This window comes from Carassius carassius, chromosome 18 (assembly GCF_963082965.1).
Source record: "Carassius carassius chromosome 18, fCarCar2.1, whole genome shotgun sequence".
NCBI classification, from domain to species: domain Eukaryota; kingdom Metazoa; phylum Chordata; class Actinopteri; order Cypriniformes; family Cyprinidae; genus Carassius; species Carassius carassius.
In genome coordinates this window covers 24,082,097-24,094,356 of record NC_081772.1, presented here as the reverse complement: position 1 = coordinate 24,094,356, position 12,260 = coordinate 24,082,097, and the positions used below count along the sequence as shown (strand labels likewise).

The following is a 12,260-nucleotide window of genomic DNA, read 5'->3' as shown; positions in this document are numbered from 1 at the left end:
GCATTTAGTCAACAATGGCATCACATAAGGTAAGTATCTCATCATCAGAGTAAATTAACATTTAACCATACAAATAAAAGTAATCAGTGTTTTACAATATTGTACCTTTTACAATATTACATTGCTAATAAACATTTCTCTTTTCAGGCACGCGCACGAGACATGCACGTGAAGCAATTTGACTCCAAGTGAAAATGACTGAACTCACTCAGCACAATGAAATTGTACAATAAATAAAAATACTCCAAAAATACAACATAAATCTTATGAACATAACAAATGAAATAAACTTCTGTTTTTCTCACAAAAGTAGTGTTGTGTTTCTTATTTAAACATTAAATTCAGCATACACACATAAATGAACTCACCACATCCAGATATTCACTTTCCAGCAATACGACGATGTAATTAACCCATCGATCGTCACAGGAGTAAAACAACTACAGAATCCACTCAATATCGTCCTCTTTTAACAATCCTGAAGAGATGTAAAGACTATTTTTATAGTTTTACTCAATTATTTCTCAATTTTCTTTATGACTAAACTAGACGAATTTCTCTCAGACTTCTCCACTCTCCGGTCTCGCGCATCTGCTCTGTGGGCGGATCACATCAACAGTATTCTGATTGGCTGAACCAATAACCCTAAATATTACAAATTATTTTTCCCACATAATTTATTCAACGAAAAAGGTTTGTTGACATCACCAATCTTTAATTATTTACGTTTTTGTGAACCCATTCATTTACAAAAATATATTTTATAATACTGAATTAGTCTGGGTTACACAGTGTTGAGTCCTCAACATTGAAATTAAGTCATTGATATCTTTTCTGTGCAATCACAGCTAATTAGGTTCATTAGATTAGGCTTCTTTCACAAAAAATGCTCATAGTTCATATTACTGTACCAACAAATGATTTGCCTATAGACTAAGTGTAGATATCACCAGTGCCAAAAAGGATTCTGTGCCAAGAATTTCATTGTTACAGTTAAATGAAAATTATAGAACTGTTCTGTTTACTATATATTTACATTAGCATTAATGTAATTTGCCTGGTGCCTGATTTACAAACTTCCTTCATTAAATAATGTCCTGAACCATTTCATTTCGTGTCTGTAAAAAAAAAAAAAAAAAAAAAATTCATTCTTTGTGAATCTGCTCTTCAAAAATGTTTGTTAAAACCAGATTCAATTGGCTGATTTATTCAAGCAAGAGATAAAGGCATTAAAATGAGTTGTATCCTTTAGTAACTGATTGTTAACTGGTGTGTGTTTTTCTCCTTGTGCCTTCCTGTGTTTCCTCATTTGGTCATGTTCCTTTTCTTGTGGCCGTGGCTCACTCCAGCCCACCGGTTGCGCCGTAGCCAAGAAAACTGGCTGCACAGAAGTTAAATGTGCTGGCCGCGCTGTTTTCAAACCCGCCAGCCGTGGCTCACTCCAGCCCACCGGCCGCGCCAATAACAAGCCTTCAGGGCACCCAGAAGTTAAGCTTGCCAGTCGTGCCGTTGTCAAGCCTGCCAGTGCCTGCTCCAGTGTCGGCTCCAGCCCCTGAGTATAGCCCACGGAGGGCTCCTGTTCCTGAATATAGCCCATGGAGGGCTCCAGATCACCAGTCAAGCCCAGGGAGGGCTCCAGATCCCCCCTTAAGCCCATGGAGGGCTACAGAACCCCAATTAAGTCCAGGGAGGGCTCCAGATCCCCCAGTTAAGCCCAGGGAGGGCTCCTGATTCCACGTTTAGCTTAGTAAGGCCATCTGATCCCCCGTTTGGCCCAGGAAGGGCTCCTGATCTCCTGTCAAGCCCAGGGAGGGCTCCAGATCCTCAAATAAGCTGACAGAGGGCCTCAGAACCAGTAAGTGTCCCCAAGTATTCCATTGAGCTTTATGGCACAATCTAATTTAAATATTAAAGAAACACCTTATAAATCATCATTATTAATAACATCAAATGTTTTGACTATATTGTATTTGTATATTTGTGCTTTTTATTGAACTTTTACATTTGTATTTTTATTCTTTAAAAAGGTTGCCTGAAAAAAAACTTAATAAAATAATAATTACAAATATATAATTATTATTAATAATAATAGGTAAAAATATACTACTATTAATAATAATTATAAAATGTTTGTCCGTTTCTGTCATATCATTATACTCATAAAGGCAACTTTTATTTATTTATTTTTTTATACAAAAATATGGAAAAGTACTTCCAAGGTCAATGGTAAAAGAGACTGTACATTTAAAACTTAATCAAAAGTATAATGTATTTAGAGCAGTAAGTTGTGTCTTGAGATGCTCTTGATGCCATTTTGTAAGTCAGAAATTCTAAATATAAATGAAATCCCATCAGAACTTCTACAAGCAGGTGCGTAGGAATAAACAGAAGCAAATAGTCAAATAAAACATATGAATCCCACACACCACAATAGCATGAAAATCAAATCACAGCCTTCATTAGGAATTGTTTTCAAACAGGACTTTAAACACACCCAGATTTAAAATGCAGAGCAGCCAATGAGAGCATCATTACAATTAATAATAGTCAATAATGTACCAGGACAAAAAAAAATTACAAAGATCAACTTTTTTTGTTTGTTAATTTGGACATCTGATTAGAAATGTTATTTTTTCTTTTTCAATCTCTTTCTCTTTATTCTCTAGCATATAGTATTGTTTGATTAAATTATACAGCTGAGAGCAATTAAAAATTAGCCCAGCAGGCTGCTGATGCTGTAGTGTGCAAATATCATCTCTTCTCTCAGGGAAAATAAAGACAGAGAATTGACATTAACAAAGTGCAGAACAAACACAAAATAAGCCAGAAGTTGACAATACATGCAGCATCACAAATACCACTGAATAAAAGAGACAAAATAATGAGGTAAAAAAAGACAGGACAAAGAAAGTAGGTTAAGAGAGTGAAAGTTTGTTTGTAAGTGAGAAAGAGAGCACTGCAGTGCTAAAATATAAGCATCAGGCTTAACATCATGCTAAAACTCAACTGAAGTAAGTTAGCATGTTTTCTTTATACTTCATCCAAAGTTATGTCATGAAACTCTAGAAATCCGACAGGTTTGAACTCAATCTGAAATAATGACATCATTATTCACCTGGCACAGCTGATTGGTTTCTTTTCATATCAGCAGTCAATAAGCTGCTGCTCAACATTCAAATGCTTGGCTAGTGCTTACTGTAGCAGTCACAGTGTGCTTCAGAGACCCTGCTCCCACCCCAGCTCCACCTGTATAGATCTACTATGGGGTAATTTCATTGATGTTATATTTTTGTGTAATTATATGTTGTATGTGCAGCAGCAGCAGTTTCCTACATGCTCACAGCAGCATGTTTGTGGATGTATTTACAGTAGCAAATCTCGGTACTTGCTCTGCCGCAGCAGCATAGCAAACCTATTCCGTCAAGACAAAACAAATTAACATTGTCATACATTAACATGCTGAACTCTCAAGAGAGTTGTCATGACATGACACAAATGTGATAAGTGATATTTATCAATGATAATTTGTTTGGTTATCATTAGAAATGTAATAATACATTTCAATTTAATATCAATTTGTTCACTTAGCAAAGAATTCAGATTTTGAATGACAGAACCATATAGCCTGTCATATGACATTCCATACCATTCACATAACATGAATTATATGATGAATGAATGTGTGATCTCTCACCTCGTTGGTGGACAGAACCGAGTCCTCGTCCAGGCTGAGAACTGCATCAGTTTTGATAGCATGATGAGGGAAAAAACGGCCACTCATCGTCTGAGGGAAAACAGAAAGTGACATTAGTGATTTACTACATTTCAGCAGAGATACTGGTTGAAACTAGTTAATTTACGCATTTAGATTTGGATTTACAATTTGTTTATGTTATTAAGAAATAACAATGTATTTATTAATGAAACTTTACTTCAACACATCCTTGTCTATCATCGCCTATGACACTTTTGATATCTGTTTGTGTCTTATCTGCTCATCAACTGAAAGTCACAATAGTTGAACATCTGCCAAAGAATAATATGGTAATTTACACCTTTCAGTAAGAAAAAGGACATTAAACTAAATAAATAAATAAAAAGGTGTAGTGAAACTTTTATGCCATTTGAGGTCCTTGATCATTGCTAAATAGTTCAGAGTGGTGTTGCTTAATCATGTACATGTACATGTACTGTACATGTATTTGTGTTGTATTTCAGTATCATTCCATGGGTGTGGAATGATACTGGCCAATTCGATAAGTCATTTGGCCCAAGAAATTACTATTTTCTGGAAGACTGCATATAGTTACAGCCTAGTATACACTATTGACTTTCCATATGGTGATTTCCATGGGTCAGATGCACAGGTTTTTATGTGCAGAGAAAAAAAAGTCCTGTTGCTAAGTACAAAGGTGTTACACTAAGCACATCTGAGAAAGAATATGTATATTACTGTAGCACAACTTTAAATCCTACTGATAACGTCAGAGGAACGCCAATAAAATAATCAGTACTCATTGTGGTTGGACGGATATTTTGACTTCACATTTTCATTTTCTACTCATTTTTTTCAAAGGTGACCGAACACAGTTCCCACATGCAACCTGTTCATGTTGATGTCTGTCTATTTAATTGTTTAGAATGTGTTAAGTTCAGAATGTACGGCTTTTGACATCAACAACATAAGATCGGATTGACCTGTGCCCCATTTTAGACTTCCAAGCGATCAGAGAATAATTATTTGCGGGCAGTCACAGGTAGGGATATGCCGGTATCAAATTTTCCTGTTGCGGTTAATTGATAATGCTTTTATCATGGTATACGGTATTATCACGGTATTGAAATTTTGTTTTAAAAAAGTGGTCATAATACAGTATAACAGGTTAAATAACTTTTTTTCTTATAACAAAAATAACTAAACATTTAAAACAATAAAGCAATACAGAAAAATATATAAAAGTTAAATGTTTTACACATTAAAGTGCAAAAGAACTATAAAAACCAATAGGTATCACTTCACAATAAGACCTCATTAGTTAACCTTAGTTAATGCATTAACATTCAAGGCAAGGCAAGGCAAGTTTATTTATATAGCACATTTCGTACACAATGGTAATTCAAAGTGCTTTTGTCAGGACAGATGAGGACCCAAGAGCGGAATGAGGCTGAAAAAATAGTTTTTTTATTAAATGGAACGTCTTGGCGTCAACAAACAAAACAAGAACCCCTCGGGGAGAGGGGAAAAAACACAGTCTTATCTTTCAACCGCACAGTGGGCAGGTCGTGCGCTCAGCCCCCGAGCGCACCAGGAGAGAGGGAGGTAACAAATCCAAAAAACAGTAAGCAGGAGAATGGTCGAACAGACAAGGGGTCAAGCGAGGTGCAGACAGGGCTGAGAACGGCAGGCAGTATCAGGGTCAAAACCAGTCCAGGTCGAATACCAGAAGGGCAGTCCGAAGTCCTCTGAGGGCAAAGCACACGTTACACCAACTGGGCAGACAAACCAACAAGCGTACAGACCAGAAAGAAGGAACAGGACAGGATCGAGGTCAAACGCCCAAAACGTCACAGAACACACTGATAAGGAGAGGTGAAAATCAAACAGAATAAATAGGGTGAGTACTAACGAGATAGAGGGAACAGGTGCGTCAGACAAGCCGCTGCCTAGATTGCTGAGCGAGATCAGCAGGCGCTAGGGCGAAGGGAAGAAAAAACAGAGAAAATCTATAAAACTCAGAGGGAGAGAAAAAAATGAAACAAAACAAATACAAGTGTGAAAAAATGAGTCGAAACGAAAAAAAAATAAATAAAAAATAAACAAAGTAAAAATAAGGAAGAAAAAGGACAGATCATACCCGAGTCCTGACAGTACCCCCTCCCCCAGGAGCGCCTCCCGGCGCCCCCGAGGAAGGGCCGCATTGGTGAAACTGGTCGATGAGCGAGCGGTCCAGGACGTCTCGAGCCGGAACCCAACATCTCTCCTCCGGACCATACCCCTCCCAGTCCACCAGGTACTGATGTCCCCGCCCACGACGTCTGGAGTCTAAGATTCTCCTAACCTTATATGCAGGAGAACCGTCAACCATAATAGGGGGAGGGGGGGCGACAGGGGAAGACACAGTAGGGGAATGGGGAGAACGCAAGACAGGCTTAACCTTGGACACATGGAAGACAGGGTGCACACGACGAAGAGAATTGGGCAACCGGAGACAGACCGTGACCGGGTTGACGACCTTGGAAATACGGTACGGCCCAACGAACTTAGGCGCCAATTTTTGTGACGGGACCCTCAATGGCAAATCCTTGGTGGAGAGCCACACGCGCTGTCCGCAGACATAATGAGGCGTCAACCTACGGTGGTGGTCTGCGGCAGTCTTAACGCGTCCCCTAGCTCGGATAAGCGCCTCCCTGGCCCTCCTCCAGGTGCGGCGACAACGTTGAACAAAAACCTGAACTGAGGGGACAGCTGCCTCGGAGCCCTGGGAAGAAAACAGAGGGGGCTGATAACCCAGACCACACATGAACGGGGACATACCTGTAGACGACACCGGTAATGAGTTGTGAGCATACTCGGCCCAGGTGAGTTGATCACTCCAGGAGGAGGGGTTATGGGATGCCAGGGAGCGGAGCATCCGACCGAGATCCTGGTTGGCACGCTCAGTCTGGCCGTTGGTCTGTGGATGAAAGCCTGACGACAGACTCGCGGAGGCTCCAATCTGTCGACAGAACTCTCTCCAAAAATGCGAAACAAACTGGGGACCCCTGTCAGAAACCATGTCCTCCGGAAGGCCGTGAATCCGGAAGACGTGATCAATGATCACCCGGGCCGTATCTTTAGCCGAGGGGAGTTTAGGAAGGGGAACGAAGTGGACCGCTTTGGAAAAGCGATCCACTACGGTGAGAATTACAGTATTGCCACTGGATGGAGGGAGTCCAACCACAAAATCCAGGGCAATATGGGACCAGGGGCGGGATGGGACGGGAAGCGGCATTAACAGACCAGCGGGAGGAGAATTAGATGACTTATTTTGAGCACAGACCGGGCACGCCCCCACAAACCGGCATACATCCTCCGCCATGGCAGGCCACCAAAACCGCTGGCGGATGGCAGCCAGCGACCTCCTCACTCCTGGATGGCACATGATCTTGGAGGAGTGACCCCACTGGAGAACGGCGGAGCGAACTGACCCGGGCACGAAGAGCAAACCCGTGGGACACCCCGCGGGCACCCCAACTCCCCCCTGCGCTCGTCTGACGAGCTTCTCGATTCCCCAGGAAAGCGCCCCCAGCACGCACCCCGGAGGTATAATAGTGTCGGGGGGCGGCTCGCCTGGAGAAGCGAAAAGACGAGACAGCACGTCAGGTTTAACGTTCTTGGACCCTGGTCGATAAGAGAGGGTGAAGTCAAAGCGCCCGAAAAAGAGCGCCCACCGAGCCTGTCTGGCATTAAGCCGGCGTGCAGACCGAATGTACTCCAAATTCTTGTGGTCAGTCCACACCAGAAACGGAACAGCCGCTCCCTCCAGCCAGTGACGCCACTCCCCCAAGGCCAGACGAACCGCCAACAACTCGCGATCACCGATGTCGTAGTTTCGTTCTGCGGAAGACAAACGGTGTGAAAAGAAAGCACAAGGATGCAATTTATTATCTGAAGAGGATACCTGGGAGAGCACGGCACCGACACCGACCTCTGACGCATCCACCTCCACCACGAACTGCTGGGAAGTATCCGGAGTAACCAGGATAGGGGCTGAAGTGAATCTATGTTTTAATTCATCAAACGCCGCTTGGGCATCCACTGACCAATGGAAGTTGACCTTGGTGGAGGTTAGCGCAGTCAGAGGGGCCGCCACCTGCCCGAAGTTTCTGATGAATCGCCTATAGAAATTGGCTAAACCCAGGAACCGCTGTAACACCTTGCGGGAATCAGGTACCGGCCATTCGGAGACGGCCCCCACCTTAGCAGGATCCATGCGAATCCCCCCCACCGAGATGATGTGTCCCAAGAACTAAACTGACTGAACATGGAACTCGCACTTCTCCACCTTAACGAACAGCTGATTCTCTAACAACCGCTGAAGCACCTGTCGGACGTGCTGAACATGATCCTGAAGAGAAGAAGAGAAAATTAAAATGTCATCTAAATAAACAAAAACGAATCTATCGATCATGTCCCTCAGCACGTCGTTGACAAGTGCTTGAAAGACAGCTGGGGCGTTGGATAACCCGAAGGGAAGAACCCGATATTCAAAGTGCCCACGAGACGTGTTAAACGCGGTCTTCCATTCGTCCCCCTCCCTGATCCGCACTAGATGGTAAGCATTGCAAAAAACCCAATTTCGTGAAGAACTCGGCCCCCTGCAAGAGATCGAAAGCCGAAGACATCAACGGCAGAGGGTACCGATTCTTAACTGTGATGTCATTCAACCCTCGATAGTCTATACAGGGGCGCAGAGAGCCATCCTTCTTCTTCACGAAAAAGAACCCCGCCCCGGCCGGAGAAGAAGAGGGACGAATAATACCGGCAGCCAGAGAATCACTTAAATACTTCTCCATTGCTTCGTGTTCGGGCGCGGAGAGAGAGTACAGCCGTCCGCGAGGCGGAGAAGTGCCAGGGAGGAGATCGATGGCACAATCGTATGGCCGGTGGGGAGGAAGAGACACAGCTCGGGACCTGCTGAAGACCGCCCGCAGATCATGGTAGCAAACAGGAACTCGAGAAAGATCCGCCTCCTCCTCCTGTGGGGAAACAGAAACAGAGACCGGGGAGAAAGCAGACAGAAGGCAATGTGTATGACAATATTGACTCCATGACAAAACTAAATTGTCTGCCCAGTTAATGTTCGGCCCGTGACGAACGAGCCAAGGATGACCCAATACCAAAGGGACAGATGGAGATTTACAAACTAGGAATTTGAGGTCCTCCCGGTGGTTCCCGGAGGTAAGAACACTCACCGAATCAGTGATCCGAGAGATCTGCATAAGTGGCTGGCCATCGAGTCCGTGAGCGATTATGGGAGACTGCAGGGATTGGGTGGGTATATCCCGAGCCCGTGCCCATTCCTCATCAATGAAGTTGCCCTCTGCTCCTGAATCAACGAGTGCTGATGCCTTAAACAAAAAGTGCTTAGTAAACAGAGACACAGACAGATGAGTGCGTGACCTGTGAGTGGGGGAGATGGCAGATTTAACCACTCAAATTAACTCTCGGAGGCGAACGAGCAGCCTTAGCAGGACAGGAGTGAGCTCGGTGTCCCTGAGCTGCGCAATATAGGCAGAGACCCTCCAGCAGGCGGCGCTGTTTCTCCTTGGGTGTGAGGCGTAGGCGATCCACCTGCATAGGCTCACACTCCTCGACACTCTGGGATGGAGGGGCGAATGGGATGGGCTCGGAGTCCGCTCGGACTCGACGGCGTAACTCTCTCCTGGCGTCAATGTGGAGGGACAAACTGATCACATCATCCAACCGTTCAGGGACCTCGCGGGCAAACAGTTCATCCTTGACAGAGTCGTTGAGTCCCTCTAAAAAGCGAGCGATAAGAGCCTCCGCGTTCCAGCCGCAAGTAGCGGCGAGGGTGCGGAACTGCACAGAATAATCTGCCACTGAACGTCTGCCCTGTTGAAGACGCGCTAACAGTCGGGACGCCTCCTTGCCAAAAACCGACTGATCAAAAGTCTTAATCATCTCCTCCTTAAAAGAACCGAAGTCAGAACAGCACCCTGCCTGTGATCCCCATACTGCAGTACCCCAATCACGTGCTCTACCTGAGAGCAGGGAGAGGACATAGGCCACCTTGGAGATATCCAATGTGTAGGTTCGAGCCTGTAGAGAAAACACCACCTCGCATTGAATAAGGAAGGCTTTGCAACAAGTAGGCTCACCGGAATACACGGGGGGGTTGTTAACTCTTGGCTCAGAGGAGAGAGCGGATGGGAGAGGCCCAGGAGGCGTTGAAGGGAACTCCCGTTGGGTGAGACGATCGAATCGACCCACCAAATCCGTGATCTGAGCTGACAAGGTCTCCAAAGAGTGACGGGTGGAAGACAGTTCCATCTCGTGACGGCCCAACATCGCTCCCTGATGCTCCAAAGCCAACTGCCAAGTTGAGTTCTCCGCTGGGTCCATTTTTGGTCAGTGTGTGGTGTCAGGACAGATGAGGACCCAAGAGCGGAATGAGGCTGAAAAAATAGTTTTTTATTAAATGGAACGTCTTGGCGTCAACAAACAAAACAAGAACCCCTCGGGGAGAGGGGAAAAAACACAGTCTTATGTTTCAACCGCACAGTGGGCAGGTCGTGCGCTCAGCCCCCGAGCGCACCAGGAGAGAGGGAGGTAACAAATCCAAAAAACAGTAAGCAGGAGAATGGTCGAACAGACAAGGGGTCAAGCGAGGTGCAGACAGGGCTGAGAACGGCAGGCAGTATCAGGGTCAAAACCAGTCCAGGTCGAATACCAGAAGGGCAGTCCGAGATCCTCTGAGGGCAAAGCACACGTTACACCAACTGGGCAGACAAACCAACAAGCGTACAGACCAGAAAGAAGGAACAGGACAGGATCGAGGTCAAACGCCCAAAACGTCACAGAACACACTGACAAGAAGAGGTGAAAATCAAACAGAATAAATAGGGTGAGTACTAACGAGATAGAGGGAACAGGTGCGTCAGACAAGCCGCTGCCTAGATTGCTGAGCGAGATCAGCTGGAGCTAGGGCGAAGGGAAGAAAAAACAGAGAAAATCTATAAAACTCAGAGAGAGAGAAAAAAATGAAACAAAACGAATACAAGTGTGAAAAAATGAGTCGAAACGAAAAAAAAATAAATAAAAAATAAACAAAGTAAAAATAAGGAAGAAAAAAAAACAGATCATACCCGAGTCCTGACAGCTTTACATAAAAGAAAGTAAAAAAAAGTGATGAAGAAAAATAATCACAAAAATAAAACAAGCAATTTAAGAACTGGAAAATGAAATTGATTTAAAAATTGACTTAAAATTAATTTAAGACAGTTTAAAAATAGAAAATGATTTTACATAAAATACAGTGCAATACATAACATATAGTGTAATCAGTTCAGACATTGCATAGTGCTCATTCAATAAATGCACAGCTAAACAATGAGTAATAGCTACATTTACTATAGAAGTTATTAATCTTTGTTAAAAAATACAAGTCTTAGTTCATGTTAGCTAATTAAATAACACAGTTGCAACTTTAAATTTTAACAATGTGTTATTAAATATTGGAACACCTAAGATTAATGAATGTTCAGAATAATTTTTTCATTGGCAGTTTATGTTAACTAATGAAGCCATAATGTAAAGTGTGAATGAACAATAAAAGATCAAAACACTTTCAAACAATATCTAGGGCATTTGTAGTCCATTAAAAAATAAATAAAAAATGAATGTTTGAAGATAAATAGACTATTAAGTCTAAATATTTCAGTAGTTGGCTCTGTAATAAACACCATAGGGAAAACACAAATCTGAATGTTATCTAAAATTATTTAAATATGTTTTAGAAAGTAACAGCTGCTTTATTTACTGTGTTTACAGGGTAAGGGCTGCATTTTAGCGCCATCTGCTGTCAGAGAGTGAATGTGCTTTCATTCAGCGCGTCTCTCACGTTTTCCTCCATGTGCTTCTCATGCGTGCTTGTTTACATCAGAGCGCATGCTTCAAGCAGCATACAGCGGTGTTGTGCATTTTAAGAAGCTGATGGGAATACTATTCTTAAAATGCATTCCAAATTCTGAATAATTTGTAATGTATATTTATTCACGGTATTTAGAAGTGCCCACGATAACAATAACGTGCATATTAATCACCGCAATATATCGCATTACTGAATACCAGCACAAGTCTAGTCACAGGTTATAACAGTAAAATGGATGTCCACAGAGCGCTGGCGCACAATTTTTTAGCAACATTGTTGACTTGACTGCACAGACACTATTGGAAGAGAACTGAACTGAGCTGGGGTGCTTTTCCCGTACAACGACGTAACTCGCTGATTAACCACCATAATATGATGCATTACAGGTTTTCTCTGAAGGTTCTGTTTATAATGCCAATTCATTTAGAGGTTGACTGGCCACAGACCACTGTCACAGAAAGACATGTTTAGCCAACAGTGTGAGTTTTTGACATCAGAGATAGAGAGAAGGGGGGCTGTGTTTACCCATCATTCCCTCTGTGATTAGCCATTCATCACTGCCACAGCACTCCAGAGAGATGATGACATAACATGGTGTAAAAAGTC

The 12,260-nt window shown here is 43.2% G+C and overlaps 1 protein-coding gene across 1 annotated transcript in view; it reads right to left on the bottom strand.

Annotated features, from left to right (window-relative positions):
* LOC132092714 (exostosin-1-like) overlaps positions 1–12,260 on the bottom strand; it is a 367,552-nt gene that overhangs the window by 17,617 nt on the left and 337,675 nt on the right. Inside the window, exon 9 of the mRNA XM_059499069.1 lies at positions 3,695–3,784. Within this exon, the coding sequence (XP_059355052.1) occupies positions 3,695–3,784 (90 nt within the window). The remainder of the gene's footprint in view (positions 1–3,694; positions 3,785–12,260) is intronic.